This window comes from Natator depressus, chromosome 1 (genome assembly GCF_965152275.1).
Source record: "Natator depressus isolate rNatDep1 chromosome 1, rNatDep2.hap1, whole genome shotgun sequence".
In the NCBI taxonomy this organism is placed as follows: Eukaryota; Metazoa; Chordata; order Testudines; family Cheloniidae; genus Natator; species Natator depressus.
Genome location: NC_134234.1, coordinates 35564594 through 35583587, shown reverse-complemented (window position 1 = coordinate 35583587; position 18994 = coordinate 35564594). Strand labels below are relative to the sequence as shown.

General features: G+C 38.2%; 1 protein-coding gene across 10 annotated transcripts in view; it reads right to left on the bottom strand.

Annotated features, from left to right (window-relative positions):
* GRIA4 (glutamate ionotropic receptor AMPA type subunit 4) overlaps nucleotides 1-18994 on the bottom strand; it is a 278227-nt gene that overhangs the window by 40193 nt on the left and 219040 nt on the right. For all 10 annotated transcript variants that reach the window (XR_012640150.1, XM_074957244.1, XM_074957310.1 and 7 more), the window contains 3 exons: nucleotides 13027-13397; nucleotides 9936-10134; nucleotides 4219-4466 (listed from right to left, as the gene is read on the bottom strand). Coding sequence is in view for 9 of the 10 variants with exons in the window: in XM_074957244.1 (XP_074813345.1) it covers nucleotides 4219-4466; nucleotides 9936-10134; nucleotides 13027-13397 (818 nt within the window). In the remaining variant the exon portion in view is untranslated. The remainder of the gene's footprint in view (nucleotides 1-4218; nucleotides 4467-9935; nucleotides 10135-13026; nucleotides 13398-18994) is intronic.

Here is an 18994-nt window from a genome sequence, read left to right as displayed (position 1 = left end):
AAGCTCATGCGATTGCACACATGAGTTCTGTCCAGTGCAGATGCTTCCCCAATCCAAACTACCAACTTGCCTCCTCCTAAATGAAAATCCTTTCAACTTCATGGTAAATGCCCTGTACTATTGTGGGACTGGACAAAATTGTGTCCAACCAAAGAAAAAACATGAGACATCGACAAGACAGTTCAGCATGCTTTTAGCATCCCAAATGTTTCCTTATGGGGTGAAAAACTGTAGGAGAGTCACTGCTTTTCTAGGGTTTGTCTGTGGTGCCAATACAGGAAGGAGTACACAGGCAAGGCCTAACATTTGAGCAGCACACAGTTCCTGTTTTGTTGTTGAATATAAAAACATATTGTAAAATTCATAAGAGGTTTTTTAATGGTTAAGGGTGAAACCCGCCCATTAGATTCAGGAGGCATAGCTGAGATAAGCAACAGAAATTACAATCTGTGTAATCAGAAATGGAGACATTCTGCTTCTTCAATAGCACAGCTCCAGAAACATAGGTTAAAGCAGCCAGCACAACAGATTTGCACTGGCTGCAGTGGCTCTCATGGAGGACATGAAGTCTGGCAAAAAGACTGTTCTGCCACCACACCTCACAAATGCAGACCTCACTGAGGAGCTAGATGGGGACAGCACTCTATCAACCATTGTTGAACTTGCCACTTATGAGAGAAAAGCAACACTGGCTGCCATTAAAAAGTCATCATTTGCTGAGTACCGACACTAGTATTTGACATACTGAAAATCCCCAGCATGCTGGGAATGAGAAATAACCGTAGTAACTGGGCAGTACCTGTTAGCAAAGGTTGACTTTTTGATGGCCGCCTCTGTCCTTAGTTCCAAATTCTCTTCCAAAGGTGACAAACTTTAATGACACTTTAAATAAATGACAGATTTCAGAGTAACAGCCGTGTTAGTCTGTATTCGCAAAAAGAAAAGGAGTACTTGTGGCACCTTAGAAACTAACCAATTTATTTGAGAGTCTCTAAGGTGCCACAAGTACTCCTTTTCTTTTTAAATAAATGGATATCCATGAAAAGAAGGGAAGGAGAGACACATGATAGCACAGTACTGCCTGGTTGGCACAAAACAAATTCCCATCAAACAGTTCCCATTTTTTTTCACTTCAGTGATATTCATGTATCAAATGTCCCTAGAATCAATTAAAATTTGCCACTAGTTACTGGTTGAGCCCTGCTGGAGTCTGAAACCTGCTCCCATAGACAAAGGGAAGGGATTGAATTGAAATCCACTGTCCTGATCACATGCAAAATGAGCGATCAGTCCACAGAGGTCTCTGACAGGAGGATTTCATCATCAGAAGTGGGGTGATGAATATGCATAGTATTTCTGTATGTAATGAATATCTGATTCCATTAATGTGAGAGTAGAGAGACCCATAAATTGCTGGTGTTATACCGCACACTGACTATGTAACAGGGAAAGATATCTTTTCCCTGTTTCTTTCTATACTTCACTTGTGGAGATGGATGGCCTGATTCTCCTTACACTTACAACAGCTTTACACAATTGTTATTGCATTTGCATGAAGTAACTCCCGATTTACAGCAGTGTAAAGGAAAGGAGAACCGGGCCCAAGACTTCACATTGCAAATACTTCATTTCAAAATACGGCATAGAAAATATTTAAGCAGGTGGCTAAAAATATACTTGTCCTGAAAATGTATGTGAATTAATGCTTGAGTACTGGAATACTCATAGCAAATAAACATAGGAGGATCATGAACATGGTTAACACAAAGTTACCTTTGAAATAATACTCTTCCTTCATCTCTAGTGTTTGTATATATTATATAGATGGATGTGTTATGAATGTGAAGTATTATTGGTTATTCATGTATATCTTTTCAGAACAATATGTGGGTTTCTTAATGTTTTTCAATAGGTTAGGAGCACTTGTCTGTTACTTGAGGTTTCATCACTTGGGTTGAGGAGGGATGAGGTGGAGTGAAATTGCTTCAGCGGGAGCATAAGCAGCTCAGCACATATGAAAGAAAGGCTCAGGAAAAGCATGGATGTTAAGACAGCCAAATGAGGCAGTCTGAAAGAAGGTTTGGTCTGATTTTTATGTTGAGTAGGAATTATTTTTATAGTGCACTAAAGTGGAATTCAAAAAACAAATTTAGTTGATCTCATCCCCTATCATAGTGATGCTGTTACAGTGTTACCCATTCAGGTGAAATCCTGGCCCCACTGAAGACAATGGAAGCTTTGCCACTGATGTCAGTGGAGAGAGGATGTCACCCTGGATCTTTGCAAGCATTTTATACACGTACTTGAGCAGCCTCCTCTGTTCCATCTGTTATTGCGCTATATTCCCAGACTCCCTTACCCCGACCTTATACATAATTGCTTCATGCTTGGTCCCCCTGCCCCCTAGCCGCTTTTGTCCAATCTGCCAAACTGAAAAAAATCTCCACTGGCTAACGGTTATTACAGCTGATTGTTTCTTGCCGTTGGTGGTGGACACTGTGAAGAAGACAGTGAAACTGACTAAAAAGCCCTATAAAACATGTGCACAGGAAACAATCCTAAGATTGCTAAAATAGACTTGACAGCAGCTAACATGCATACGAGTGGTTTTGCTTAGGCTTTGGCATAGTAAAGTAAGGGTACATCATCAGTGGGTATTTCTCTACTATTTGAGATGCAAGCTCTAGTCATAATTGCAGTGCTGCCTAGCAGTTGTAGCCGTAGTTTGCCTGAAACAGTGAGAAAGAGATATTAACACATCATAAATATCTCTGGCTTATGAATCCCAAAAATACACGGACATAATGAATTTGCTTTTCCCAATTCTATTGCCTTTTAACTTTAATAACCTCCTACCTCATGACATTCCACCATCTCCTTCTTTATTATTAACATTTTTCTTTTTTCATTTCTCTCTATCTTCTTCTAGCCTAGCTTCTGTTACCACTCCATTGGTTGCAAAGGCCCAAACTTTCAAATCTCGATGGTATCTACAGTCAGGGACCAAAATTCATATCTGGGCACCAAAAAACTGGCCTGACTTTTCCTTGAGCATGCTCTAATTCACATTACATTGATGTTTTCCTTTTGATGTGGATAAAATGAGCCAAATTCTCCCCCCACTTATACAAGTGTAACCCAAGAATTACCCCACTGAAGTCAATGATGTTAAAATGGTGTAAAACTAGTGAGTTCAGAATCAGGCCCATTATCTTTACACCAGTTATGAGGTTTTTCTTTGTAGACATGGAAATTATGCATATGGACAGGTGCTCTCTTCTCTACTTCCTCCTAACTAGTATCATTGATTGCACACACTTTTCCTTATTTTGTCTCTTGCAACTCTCACTTTCAACCCACCTAATTTCCTCCAGGCATCTGCCTCATCAGAGCCTCTTGCAAGTAACCCAGCATGGTGATCATGCAGGTAACATTTATTTTATTTAAATCTTTAGGATAATAAAATTGGAGGTATCAGATGTGTGTTAAAATGCTTCCAATTTTATCACACATCTAACACCTCCAATTTTATTACCTTAAAGATTTAAATAAAAAACAAATATGCTTTGCCTGTAAGCCAGAAAGTCTCCTATTTGATCGAATAAGCCTGATTCCATTTAAAGTCATTTCGGAATAATTTTATCTTCTAATTTCAGAGTGCTCATGTAAATGTGAATAGTAGTGAGTCTGAAGGCACTCCTGAAATGCATAATGCTAGAAACACAAACTTTAACTTTTTTTTCCTAGATAAGAAGGTGTTTTAATAAATTAAACACTGGCACTGATTATCTCCTAAATGTTGACATTTGAAATAAGATGCTACAAGCAGCTTCTTATCTAGAAAATAGAAGCCAGAGTCAATAACCAAAGCATAAAATGTAGGAATATTACTGATATCATGCAAGATAGGGCTGAATTTGGTGAAAGAAGCTGGTGAGATAGAACAGCTGCTCTTAACATTTGTTTAGGTTGACGAAGTAGCTAGTGTTCAACCAGTTTGGTTTTTATATGGCCTTGAAAGATACGTCAACAATAGCTATTAAATCTACATCACTATCAGAAACTGTTACCTCCTTGGTGATCAAAAATATGAAATGGAGTAAAAGAAAACATAACATACCATGTTCACACACAACACAAAAAGAACTATATCAGGGACATCAGGGAAGGTGGAATATTATAACAACACATGTTATATTGTTATACTATTCCACCCACCTTAATGGAGAACCCTTGGGTGTGGCTACTCCATAGCCTTTCGAATCCAGATTTCCTCCCACTTTCATGGTGTCACACGGCTTTCGCTGTTCAATGTATTCGTTCATGGTGGACTCCAGGAGGAAGGCAAACTTGCCCTTGGATTTGCGAACACGGGCTACTCCCTCTGCTGTAGTCCTCGTGAACACTGATGGCTCTGCCGATTTCATGTAGGTCCACATCTTTTCATACACTGCTATTTTTGATCTCTGGAGAAAAATAAGGGAAATTAGATACACCTTAGACGTTGAAGCATCGAATGCATCACAACTCAATGTACAATTGATCAAAGCTGGTCCCTCATGCCAGCAGGTTTTGGACAATTTTACCTGGGCAAGAGATTTCCTTGCACGCTTTGGTTATTTAAAAAAAACAAACACAGTAAATAACAATAATATAATAACAACAAACATTAATTTTAGGCACCCTGTAGCCTCTGGAAGCCTTAATAAAATAATTGCAAGGATCGGCCTGAAGTCTCAGCTACACAAAGGCAGTTTTCACTTCCAGAGCAGAGTAAAAGGATTTTAGGGTGACTGAAAATTCAAGCCAAAACTTACAAATGGGCAATATAGCCCTTAAAAACTACAGAGCAGGAGAAAGAGAAAAAGAAAACAGGCCTCCCACAAATACTGGGCCAAATCTTGAAGTCCTTACTCAGTTTTAATGCTCACTTTTTACTCAGTCAAAACTCCTATTGCCTTCAGTAAGTTTTGCTTGAGTAAAGACTGAGTAGTTACTTCGGAATACACCCAACGCTAAAAACAAACATAAACAAATCTCAGATGTGCACACACACACACACACACACTATTAAAAAGGAACCAAAATGGTGTATTGAGCTTTGATCTCAAAGACATGGCATCTTGGTCTTTCGTTTGTGTTATGGGATAGAGAATTCCAATATCCATGACCCTTCGCCTACCATGCCCTTCCTCCTGTCATCTCAGGATTGTACCAGTGCTTCAGACCTCAGCCAGAAATGTATGATAAATTTATAGCTTGTTGTAGATTACTTGGAAATCTGTCTCCCTGGTGCATGTTTAGCACAATTACAAATGATAATGCCTTATAGGTGGGAAAAGATGGTATTGTTTTTTTGTTATTGTAATTATCTAAAACTTTATTAAGAAAGAAAGAAGGAAAGAAAGAAAGAAAAGAAAAATTCTATTGTCAGGAATAAGGCTTTGCGTATTTGCTATTCATATTTAACATGTACACCTACCTTTACTCCCATACTCCCCCCAACAATATGGATACATATATTCAAACCTAGACAATGCACAACTTTTAAAATGCTGGCAGCTATACATCAAATGACATCTCTCCCTTCCTCTTTGGCATGGGAGGAGAAGGCTCCTTTTAGTGAAACTAGAATTTTCTAGGGGGCTCCATCCAGCTCTTGTACAAGTCAATAGGAGTTCCCATTGAAGCAGAATTAGGTTTTTGGGCTCAGTCCTGCAAGGTACTGAGCACTCCTGGGAGGTGCTGAGTGCCTCCTTGCCCCAAAGTAGCAAAATGCTTATGTGCATCCATATTCAACAAAGCACTTAAGCGTGTGCTTAACCTTATGTCAGTGGGACTTAAGAATGTGCTTAAGTGCTTTTCTGAATAGGGACAGATGCTGAATCAGCCTAAAGTCCCACTGACTTCAGTGGGAGTTGAGGTTTGTCAGCACCTTGTTCCATGACCAGCAGAATGGGTGGAACTGGGGAGATTTTACAAGACAATCTGGAATTAAAGAATTAAGTATTCACTTAAATCTATTTACCTTCAAAGGGTTAGTATGGGATCTCTGTAGAAGATAAAGAAAAACTCCCTGAAGTATTTATCTGTACCAATTACTGAATAATTGTATTAGTAATATGGCCAGAGAACAATGTCTCACCCGCACAGGAGAATGGTGAAAGGAAACATCTTTGTGGTTGGAACATTTATCAGTGTTTGCTAGTGAACAGCATTTTACCACAAGTGTCTCATGAATATGCCTTGTGTAGGAGCTTAACAAAATCTCTTCATTTTTTTCAGCTGGTGCACACACTCTATTTTATTGTGTTATGGAAAAAATACTGACAGCTAAAAAATTCCAATCATCAAAAATACCTACACAGCTCATCATGTCCATGGAACCAGCTCCGGCCGCTGTTACCTTGGTATCAATTCATACTACTTCCATAGTGCCCATAAGCCATGATAACTATTGAGTTACTCTGCATTTACATCTGTGTAACTGGGAGCAGGATCTGGGCCTGATTCATCACTGTATTATTCCTATTTTACATTAGGATAACTGCACTGATTTCACTTAGACTGGCATAAAACTGGAGTACTGCAGTGCTGAATCAGGCGCCATATCAAGAATGCTGACGTGTCCTTATCTGTCTCTACTTCCCAATCATTCCTGAAGTTTTTAGTGCGAGATTCTTGATAAGGTGAAAATATAGTGTGCTGGTTTCTCTCTTAAAACTAAAACATAATAAATTAAGGTAAAATTTTCACTCTTCTGTCTTAGCAAATCATGGCCTACATTTCCTAAAGAAGGTCTTTTTAAAAAAACCTTTTTCATAATTCAGTTTCCTTCTCCCATCAGGCAAACAGAAAGCACTGAAGTTCTAACAAGTCCTCATCTATATAGAAACACTGTCAAGCCTCCAACTTTCAGCTGAATAATTCTGTCAGCATTAACATTCAATATATAAGCTAAACTAGAATGAAAACGAGACAGAAAACCAATAGATTTTCCATACTATAATATAAGGAAATAGTGAGAGGTTTGAATTCTCATACTTAGTCCACTAGACAATGCTACCTTTCATATAGGACTTTTTTTTCCTGCAAAACAATTGAAATTTAATTCTCTGCCTTTGAGCAAACTGCTCTCAATGTTCAGCTTTCACAGCTTCCAGCCAGCTTTAATAACAGTGAGAAAGGAACTCTGTTTTTCTTTTAAGTTGACTTTTAAAAAGAACATTTTTTTCTCTTGCTGATCAATCAGAACTAAAGCAGACTGCAAATTAGTTTAGATTTTCTGACATTTGGACCCCATACAGTCAGGGTCATGAGTGATCATTTTTCATTGAGATGGTAATTATTAATAAAATGGTAACCAACAGCATGAAGCCCCAAAATGATGAGAAGTGCTCTTTGTCTTCTAACCTTTTAGAATGCTGGACTGAGCGAATCAGGTGCAGTTTTCCTTTAATGTTTATCAAGGCGGGATCTCAATGTCTGTACTGTAAAAGAATTAGGTGAAGATGTTTGCATCCCTTTGGAAATACTTTATTGTTTCTCCTATATTTCTTGTTAAGTATTTTTTGCAATAGACATGGCAACATTGCCTAGATCAGAATCCTTTTGAAGATAAGCCTTCAGATACATGATTTAAACAAAGTGCTCCAGCTAGCCTAGTGCTCGTTAAAGCTTCACATTTATATGTGCAGTTACATTTAGTTTTTGTGTTTACTTTTGTCTTGTTTGTTTTTATGTTCTAAAATACAGGGGGGGAAATGTTGAGACACAGTTGATCTTGCTGCTATTCTTTTAATTTCCAAAGATTAAAGTGAAAGAATGGTGTTTACCACAGGTGGACTCAAGAATGCTATTTCTTTTTTAAAATGGCCCTCGTTATTTACATAGAATACAGAGTTTAAGCACAATATAGTAGTTATCATTACAGCATGACTAGAAAAAAATGACAAGAGTATTGTGGCCGAAATTGGTAGTTCGTCCTTATATCAAAGGAGCTGACCTCATTATTTCAAAATTGCAGTTTGTCAAAGTGTTATGGAAGCTTCAGAAAAAGGGTCCCATTCTTTGTTTCTTTTTCCAAATCCTATACACGCACTCTGCAGCATTGCCAACAAGAAGTGAGATTTTATGATAGGCATGTGAAGTATATTAAAAAATAATGGGGAACTATTAATAAATGCACATAATGAATCTAAAGTTAAATAAAGCTGCCTTATTCCTCAGCCGTTTATATATTTTAATTACCCTTACTGTGTTAGCTTAGTTAATGGAACTACTCATATGCAATGGTCATCATTTTGGTCTACACCAAGGATCGAACCTGGAATCTGCAAAACTAGAACCATGACTCTTCAGAAGTTAGTTAAAGAGACAGACTTTGTAGGCCAGGCACCAACGAGTCCTCATAACACATAGTGGTCAGAGGGTTACACATTGCCTCAGGACAAAAGGAACTCATCTGGAGCATCACAGGATCATAGCTGTTCAAAACCCAGACAAGCCCCCATGTATGTGACAGCCACTATCTTGGCCAGCCTCCAGACCCAGAGCTATAAGTTGTAACAGACCCATCTTCTCTAATAAGTGGGTACAGAGAGGACATGTAACACACACTGAACAATGGATTGCACATAAGGCTAAACATATGAATAGGTGTTTGCAAGATTAGAGTCCCAGATTGTAAAATCTATGAGTCAGGGTCTTTTCTAGCCGTATGTTCAGTAAGGCACCCACCATACTGATGGACACAGTACAGGTGCAAAATAATACTAAAACATTTTTACAAAGTCTTCTAAAATTTCTCCATGCATCTCCTGTGGTAAAATACCTAACTATAGGCAGGTTAGGAACGCTTAGCAGATTCTATGTCAAATCCTTAAAGGGATATTGTCAGTTATTTTGGAACCACATTTAAGTTTTGTTAAAAATATATACCTAGTTGAGAGATTTCAGTCTGAAGGCAAATCCTAATGGTCTCTTTTTGGGGGGGTGGAGGGGGTGGAGGAGAGGAACACCCTGGCATTTGTCAGTGTCCTTTTTAACAAGACTTAACGAAAAGAAAAACCACAACATTCCAACTCCTTGTTTCTACTGAAAACATCTTTTCTCTATGAACTTTAGCCAGCACCTGGCAGTTAATTAATCTCATATGAGGCTACTGGCTAACAACGTCTAGCTAAAAACGACGTGAGAACACTAAGACTCATACCAGTTCAGCCAACTGGGCTGTACATCTGACTGCTAGAGACAGAAAACTAAGCAGGAATGATCAGTGTTTTTATGTACTGTTGGTAATATCAGTGCTTTCTGTCTCCAAACTGCTGGGAGAAGAGAACAATACCTCCCTACCACACTGATATAGGAAAACAAATGAAAATGAACTAATCAATAGAGATAGCACACAACAAATTCATATGACTGGTCATTTATGCTGTTTTGTAATGCTCCAAACCCACAAAAACATCACATTTTCCACGTTCTATGTAAGTCAGCGATTAGTAAAATTTGTATCCAGTCACCAGGCTTCATATACTTCCCAAAAGCAAAAGAGTCCCCAGCAGAACCTCTAGGTAGAAGCAAAACAGCAAGACTCCTTATAATCATCATAGCTCATTCAATGCTGGATATTATTTCAGTACTGTAGCTTGAGATGAATCAGTAGTGTAATGCTGCTCTAATTATCTCTGGTTCCACTATCCCTCAGGGCTGTTCCCTTGCCTGATGTGTCAAGATCAATAACCTTTCTACAAATTAAAAGGACTGCAAATGCTAACAAGTGGCGCTGGAGGTAGAAATTGTAACCTCAGAATTTGCAGGAGCTACAAACCACAACATAATTATTTGTAAAGGAACATTATTTCAGCATTCTGAACATTTCATCGTAGACTTGTCTGTAGGGAGGATGGTCCTTATTAAGCATGCCAACTTACTCTGAAGAATTCTTTTGTTGACCCTGAGTCCAGTGTTCCATATGCAATTTCGGTTTGTTTGGCAAGGTCTTCTGCACTTTCTATGGGCGAGACCATTCGCTCAACAGTCAAGAAAGCAGCGAGGTTAGCAGTGTATGACGAAATAATGATGAGTGTGAAGAACCACCAAACACCTCCAACAATGCGACCTGAGAGGGATCTAAACACGAATAAGATAATGCACATTTTCCTATCTCTTATGCCAAGGGGAGAAAGAAAAAGAGAGAGTGAGAAATATCATTATTACTGGGTATTTATTAATAAGGAACGGTCAATGGGTGTGAGATTTTATAAGTTTAATATACCACTGTATATTTCATAATAACACGCCCGTCATAAATGATGAGGCCTATAATATACAATGTAGTATATAAACAGTGCTATTTGTACATGGCATTGCGAATACTCTAGTGCTTATTCTCTTGATACTTTTTAATACAGGAAATTGCTGCTAGACTACGCTATACAGGATTTATAACAAGTGTCGTCTATTTTCGGAGAGTGAAAATAGTAAAGCAAGGCGCGCTCTATTCTTCCTTCTAAAATATAAAACAAAACGCAAAGTCCCCACGCTCCCGTGAGTGTACAATATGCTGCAGGTAGTATTGGAATGCTATTGCCACTCGTAAGTAATTTGCCACTTATAGGGAAACAACCCCAGTACATATTCCTCCAGCTGTCTGGAAACCCGTAGTTTCAGGTAATTATTTAAGAAGCTGTGCATAACAACAGGATTATTGGCAATCAATAAGTAATAAATAATACTTTCCATTTCGGTGCCACCGGTCACCTGAGGAAAATGCTGTGCAAAATTAATGAATATGTAGCCTTACACCACTTCTCTGATGTAAACACTTTGCCAAGTATACAGATGAGAAAACAGGCAGAAAAAAGATTGCTTCTGTTGCCATTGAAGTCATAGGGAGTTTTGCCATGAAATTCAAAGGGAGCAGGATTGGGCTCAGAGACATTGCCTTATACACAGTATCATCCTTCCTCCCCTGTGTGTTATGTAAGCATATGTTCTGAAAGGAAACAGTACTCTTCAAAGCCTTATTTAGTGTAGCAAACACAATTGAGATACATACCATTTTATTTCATATACATTGCCAACCTCATAATATGAAACTACAAAGGCTCTGGGAGCACGAATTAGTGCTACCGCCTCTGGAAACCTGGCTTTGACTCCTGAATAGGCCACAAGCAGAAGTATGTTTGGTTGTTGAATAATATTCACATTGTACTGTATATAATACTGTTCATATTAACAGTGAATATTCTCCTGTTAATGAGAATATTATTTCATTAATCTTCACCATAGCTTTATAAGGTTGGATGAAGAAGGATTATCAATATTTTACAAATTAGAAATCTGAAGTACATGGCTTAATGGGCCTATCCTGCAGCCCTTACTCTGGCAAAACTTGACTTCAAGGAGACTCATCTGAGTAGAGGCTGCAGTACTAAGGCCAAAGGATAATTTAAAAAAAACCCACATAAGTAATTTATGGCCAGATTTTAAATGGCTTCCTGGGATTTTCAAAAGCACCTAGGTGCCTAACACCCACTGATTTCAATGAACTTTTCCATTTTCAAAAGTGACTAAGATTTTTAAATGTATTTAGGTATTGCCGTGCTCAGCACCGCAACACCTAACTGACTTAGGAACCTAAATCTCCTTTTTAAAAGGGGTTGATGTTTCTAAATCAGTGAGGCATTGCAATGCTGAGCACAGCAATACTTAAATCTGGGATTTAGACACTTAAGAATCCAAGTCCCATTGACTTTTCAATGAGAAAGGCTTCTGAATTACCAATGTCACTTTTGAAAATGGGACTTAGGATCCTAAGTCATTTAGAGACTTTTTGAAAATTTTATCTTACGTGTCTTCCCTGAGACTGCACAAGAATTCAGTGTCAGAGACAAGGTGAGAACTTGGAAGTTCCTGATTCCAAATCCTATGTACTTGTCACTAGGTTGTCCTCATTGGGAACACTCACTTTTGCTGACATTTTACACAGGTGGAAGTCTGCCCAAGAAAGGGCTAAGAAATTGAATAGGAAGAATATATTTGAATTGAGCAGAACTTTCTAAGTTTTCATAATGTCTGATAACAAGATTGCTGTTTCTGGGTCATGATTTTGAGCAACAAATCCATACAACATTTTAAAAACAAAACAGAGGTATTTAAAAGGTAAAAAGATGATGCATTTTTAAGTTGGCTATTTCTCTTAGATGGCAAAGTGAATGTGTGATCCGGGATCCATGATTTTGCCTCTAGAGTGAGATTTTGAAAAATGCTCACTCAGCATTGGGCTAATTTTGTTCTCACTGAAATCAATGGGAGTTGTAATTACCACAGACTACAAGAGCTGCAGAGTTAGTGTTAGTGCAGAGTTAGACTCAGCGCTGAACACTTTTAAAAATCCCACTGTTAATGCTAAGTTTAGGCATCCACGTTGGAAAAAATTGGCCTTAATGTTTAATGAGCTGGTGGTGAGTGATTCAAATCAAAGTTCCTGCAGTTCTCCCCAGGATCCGGGGAAGTTTGGATGCTCAGGTCCAACCCTTGAAGTTTGGCAATTATATAGTATTTATCAGAAATAGTCACTAAAAGCATTTTCTGTCTTATACACAGTGATACTCTGCAAGCAGTGACTGCACAATTTAATATGAAACAAAACTAGGACATTCATTCATGCAGGTCAGATAGCATACCTGCATGCTGTTACTACTGTGATACAATGGGCAAGGTATAGTACTTGTACAGTTCCAATGAAGTCAAAGAAATTGCCCCTATGTGTACAAGTTATCAGCAGACAAAATAAGTAACTGTTCCTGATTTATTTACACTGAAGTCTGAAAGGTACCAATAGTGATAAAATTCCTAAGCAGTTTCTCTAATACTCTTGCTGTAGTTTCTAAATGGAAAAACTCCACAAACAGTGAACTTCTACATAGCACCAGTAAAAGAAGAAAAGGAAAAATGTATGCAGCTCGGCATCATGAGTGTTGAAGATAAAATGCAAAAGTTAAAAGATTTGACACGAACCTTGGGGAAATATCACATCCTTGTTGCATAAAGGCACCCAGGGAAAACCAGAGACTGTTGAATATGCCAAACTCATTGGGAGGCTGATCACTCGGTCCTTCTTTCCCATCCTCTGGCTCTTCTGTGTGCCACTCATATGGGCTAAACCTGCTAACTAGGAACAGGACCACACTGACACCAATGTAGGCAAAGACTATGCACATCCAGATCTCATACGCCAAAGGGTCCAAGAAGGAAAACACTCCTGGTTTAGATTTCTGGGGCTTTTTGATCATAATGGATATCCCCAAACTCATAAAAGGCTTAGAAAAATCAATGACCTCTTCTCGTACCAAAGTGATGGTCAGAGGTGCAACAGCAATCTCTGCTTTCTAGAAGAAAAAGAAATATAGATGCATAGATTAATTGAATTTGGTTTATAAAATCATCTAAGCAGCTACTTCCAAAATTACAGCTTTAACACCAGCAAATTGTTAGGTTTATTTATGTTTTCTTTTCATTAATTTAATCAATTATTAAAATAAAATGCAGGTTTATATTTGAATAGGAAGTATAGAGATAATTTAGTATACAGATAATGTGGAAGGCTCAGATACTATGGTGATGGGTTGCAGAATAAAATCCTAAAAAAGATCATTTGAGGCATCACCTAGGTTGTTAAAGTAAGTAAAAAAACAGGTAAACTTAAAACAAAATTATAATAATCATGCGATCCCCACCAAATGTGCAGAGTAATAGTTCTGTCTACAAAACCATCAGATATAGTCAGAGATAACCAAATTTTCTGTCTGATATGATCCCTCCTGCGGGAAAAGAAGCAAATAAATGATCCCACTGTGCACTCCAAATAGTATGAGAAATATAGAAATGAAGGAAAGAAACAAATTAAGGCCTGGATGCTGCAAAGATATAAGCCTGTAAAGTTTAGTATGTGCCTAAGTCTTTGTAGGATCAGGGCATTCATACGTTTGTTTTGGTGTTACCTTAGATCATGTTAAAAGGCAGCATGTCAGGAATGGAAATGAAAAAGCGTGGTGCTTCCATCCACCACCTTTACAGTTGATGAGGAAAACCTGAATTTGAGACGAACACATGAATACATGGATCTAGTATGTTTATATTGGAAATTCCAATCCTGACTGGGTTTCTAGGCGAGTCTCTAACACGAATATTTAATAAAAATAAATAATGTATACCTTGGTTTATGAGAAAATAAGATATTGGCCTAAATTTCTCTCTTGTCTCCTTAATAAGTACAAAGTATGATAGAGCTGGTGATAAGTTAGTTCTTCCCACAGGAAGCATAGAAAAGTCCCATAGGGTCAAATTCCAGACCACTATGCAAAGCCTGAGTTGAATAGCTTTGTACAGGGAATCTCTCTGGGATTCATTTGGAATAAATCCTTAATCCCCAGGAGTGGAGCTCGAGCATTGCCTTTGTTCAGGGGTGACTGTAGTTCACGGATGCAGCCTTGAATTATTCCCCTGCCCCCACTTGGATGTTTTGGCCAGTGGGTCTGCATAGACACTCTATCAAAAAAGATGAAATTGCTATGCATGGTTATCCTTCATGAATGAAAAAAAAGAATCTGTCATGCTGTCTGCTATCATGTAGCCTATTTGTATTATGCCAGGTTGCTTAGATTTGTTAATTTAGGCCTGGAATAAAATTCTCTTATAAAAGTAAAAGATCTTGTGGAGGGAGGTCATGCTGATGCAGCACACTGACTACATTGATGGATGTTTTATTAAAATACTCTACTGTGCCACCAATCCAAAATATATACGAAGGAAATTTATAACAGCAGACTGACGTGTGTGGCTAACACACATTCTCAGCATGCACTGTAATGGTTCCATAGATGATGACTGGGTATTATCTGTTGTATGCATGTGTATTTGATATTTCCCTAACATGATTTTTTATTTTATGGGCCTAAAACACTTAATACATTGTGAAAAACATGGTGAGCAATTGCTGCATCTGGCCCAGGAGCTAGGCTCTAAGGGCTAAATTCTGACTTTTGCAGCCGGAGGCATGGAATGGGTCAGGGCAGCAGAGATGTGGCAACTGGGTGGTGGTACTGTGAAGCATCTCTGCCATCCACCACACTTCCCTCCAGGTGATATAATGAGAGGGCAGGTCCCTCACATTTCAACCAACCTGACTGGCCATGCTTTGTCTAAGATGTGGAGCATTACTGGATGTGTTATTTGGGCCACTATTATGCTCAGGGGCTTAAATCTGTACTCTTTGAAATCAAGGGGAAAACACTCACAGAGATCAATGGTGCAGAGTAATACCCTGGGACTGTTAGTGGCAGCATTCTGCCTGGCTCCCTTGTGCATGTGATGAATAGTGTCCCTGTGTTGTCCTCCTCTCACCCCCAAGACATCCATACAGGGGCAGCCAAGACTGACTCCCAAGCCTCCATGACATCAGTGTCTTAATTTTCTTGTATAAGTACTAAAATGCTGCAAATTCATGTTATGGACAAGCATCCTTAAAAATGTGGTTCATAGGCCACAATTTAGCAAAACACTTAAAATGTTTAGCATGTGATTAAGGCCATGCCAACTCAGCAAAGTACTTAAGCACATGCTTAAGTCCTATTGACTTCAATGGGATGTAAGCACATGATGAAAGTTAAGCATGCGCTTAAATGCTTTGCTGAATTAACCTCTGAGCAAGTTGATTGTATGATACAAAACCAGAAAGAAAATCTGAAATGCTATAAGTTTTTGTACTCCTGTAGAATTTGAAATGCCTAAAAACTCTTAAAATTAAAAAAAAAAATCTATATGTTAAAAACAGTTCAGGAATGAGACACATTCCAGCTAGAAGCAAGTTTTGTAGCCAAATGATAAACCTCTGAAAATGGAGACTTATACTAGAAATTCTCCCAGACCCTTAGATTATATCTGCACTTGAAAGTCCCACTGTACAATTTTAACCTAAGCACCAACTGAAAATAATTATACATCAAGCCGTAATTTTTTCATTGTGCAAATCTGAAACAATATAAGCTAAAATCATCCCTAGTATAACTTCACTGAGTTCAACTGGAATTAAAGCAACAATGGATTTGACCTAGTTTATCTATACACATTCATGCACACATATGTACATGAAGAGTCTTTTGAAGAATGTGTGTGTAATGGGTTGTCCCTTAGAGGCAACCATACAGCTGTAATTTGAGCCTTTTAGAACTTTTGATAATATGAGTTATTAGAGTGTGAAATAAGACAGCTTGAATTCAGCCACTGAAAATGCTGAACCAATTTCATAGCAACAATTTGTTTTGAAATATGTTTGAAATCTCACTTGCTTGCATGGCAGCCATTACAGCAATACCTGTATTTTGGGTAAACATTACAACAGCATTGCCAGCTCTCACAATTTTATTGCAAATCTCCCAATATTGGTGGTTTTATTATAGCCCTAGCTCTTGGAGAGCTGTGATCACATGAGAATGTCAGTTTTCATTAAAGCAAGGAAGTTTTTCAAAAGCCAAAAAGTAAAGAAAAAGAACCCTATATATATATTTATATATACACACATATATACAATCTCAAGAGTTTTAAGCTAATCTCATGATTTCTTGGGCCTCACTCATGATTTCAGAAAACTGGGGTTGGCAGTATCATTATGTTTTGTCTACTTGGTGAAACAGCCCACGATTACTCTAAATGTTGCTTGTTTTCTCTAAGTTGCATTTCTCACACATACAAATCCCCTCTTTGCAGAAGAGCAATTTAATTGCTGAATTTGAACATCATGCCATATCTTCTTTTCTCTGAAGTTTCAGTTACTGTGAGCATGAATGGCTAATGCAGCACTCTCATATTTAGATATCTGAAAGATTCAGAGAAACTTCTAGTCTTCTGTATACTGACAATAACTTGCCATATTTAATAACTCTCACTGTAAGTAGTAGACTTGATTATTGGTCTGAAAAAGTATCACCTAAGACTTGACTTCTCTATAGCCAAACAGATACTGGGAGTATATCAGGGCTCCTGGTAAGTCTCTCAAGTTCTGTGATATTAGGTGGAGTGGTGATGAAGCAGGGTTTTTAGACATCAATTAACTGGATTTATTTTTAGCTGCCAGAGTCTGTCCACAAAACTTGGCGGTCTCTGGAGTGATTTTCACAAGTATACTGTTTTGCACATTAGGGCAGGCATAAACCCTTATTCTGATGAGGATTGCTGTCTGGGTAATCTAAGGAAGATGTTCTTATAGTTATTTCAGTATGATGTGTTCACCAAAATATTAAACCTCCTACTTTATTGTTTCCCCAGAAAAAGTAAAGAGATACAATTATGGATTTAAGTGATTACTAAAAGGAACACTAGTCTATACAAATAATGACTCAACATTGTTGAACCCCTATTTTACAAAATAATTGGGGACAGAGGAGTTCATAAAATTGAAAAGTTCATAAAATTGAACCTCTCAAAATTACAGTAGGTATGGTGCATACATTTCAGTATGGTGTAGGCATCACTTTTTTCTTGTCCTTCAAAGCACTGCAAAGTGCTTTCCAATCTATTGAAGGCATGTTGACTTGTTCTTCATCAACACCTCTTTCATATAACTGGCTGTTCATAAAATCCAGTTTCTACTTTATTTTGTGCCTGGTGAAACTGGAGTTTTGCTGAACAGCGACAACATAAACTTGAAAATCCTACATCTATGACAATATTTCAGTCCAGGCTACATTACTATCAAGCATGGATGGGTTATGGATCCTTCAGACTTTAGGTATCATGGCAAGATTAGGTCTGATGCTAAGGACAGTTTTACTCGCTGGAGTGCTATATTTCATCCCTATGAGTACATATAATATTTAGTCATTCCCCTGACCACCAATCATATTGTGCTGTCTTAAAATAAGCACATAAAAATATGAACTCTAGAATCCCATCACTTCTCAGACTTTGACAGAAATGGGTAATGACCTTCTTATTCCTTATACAGTGAAAGAATAACATTCTGTGTCAGGAGAATGAATATTTAATTGGGGTTGACTGCTAGTGCATCTAGAAACACCTGTTGCAAATCGCTAATGGCATTCATCACCACAAGGTGCTTCTGTGAATAAGCTAGTTATCAAGGGTTGTAGAGTACTGTCGAGACTATTACTGTCATTCAGATAGATCAGGAGAGTAGACTGGGATTTCTAGATAGCATTTATGGAGTCCAAGAAACCCCCAACCAAAACAAACCCCTAGAAAAATAAACATTACAACAATGCATGCATAATTCTCCACAGGGTAGAGGATAAGAGGGAGAACAAATTTGTATGTGACAGATGTCAGTCACATCACTTAATACACTACTGGAAGGTGCTCAAGATACTCTAGTGGTTGTGGGTGGAGGATCTCTCCCCACCCCCTCCTATGGAGATCCTAAACAGCTACCTACTTGGGCTGAGCAGTGGGAACAAGAACTGGCTTTTAATGCTGCCTTATGTTGTTATGAAGATGGGATCCAACGTGCTGATACAAACTCTGGAAATAATAGCAGTACATAAAGGCAGAGATAGCAAGCACGCTATCCTTTGTTCTTCTAGCACAGCCAGTTGGTGTGCTTTATGGTGGCCTCATTCACACTCCAATAGACCACTCCTAGAACCAAACTGAGTCTCCATTTTCCCTAAATGATAACATGGGAACTGCACAAGAACTACTACACTCAATTGCTAAGTGTCATGAGACTTTTCATCGCTTTTCTCCCCGACAGAAAAATAAGTATTTATCACATGTATCGGGTGTCTGGTTCACACAGTTCATTTGCAACCCCAGATATCACACACAGGTTTCATGCTTTTCATTTCTATTGAAGTTAGCATCTAGCTGGCACTAATTCTTGTTTGAGCTTGCTAAATGCTCTTGGTATTTTTAGTCAGTACTGCAGCTTTAATGAGATAGATTATTTAAGGACAAATAGGCTTCAAACTCT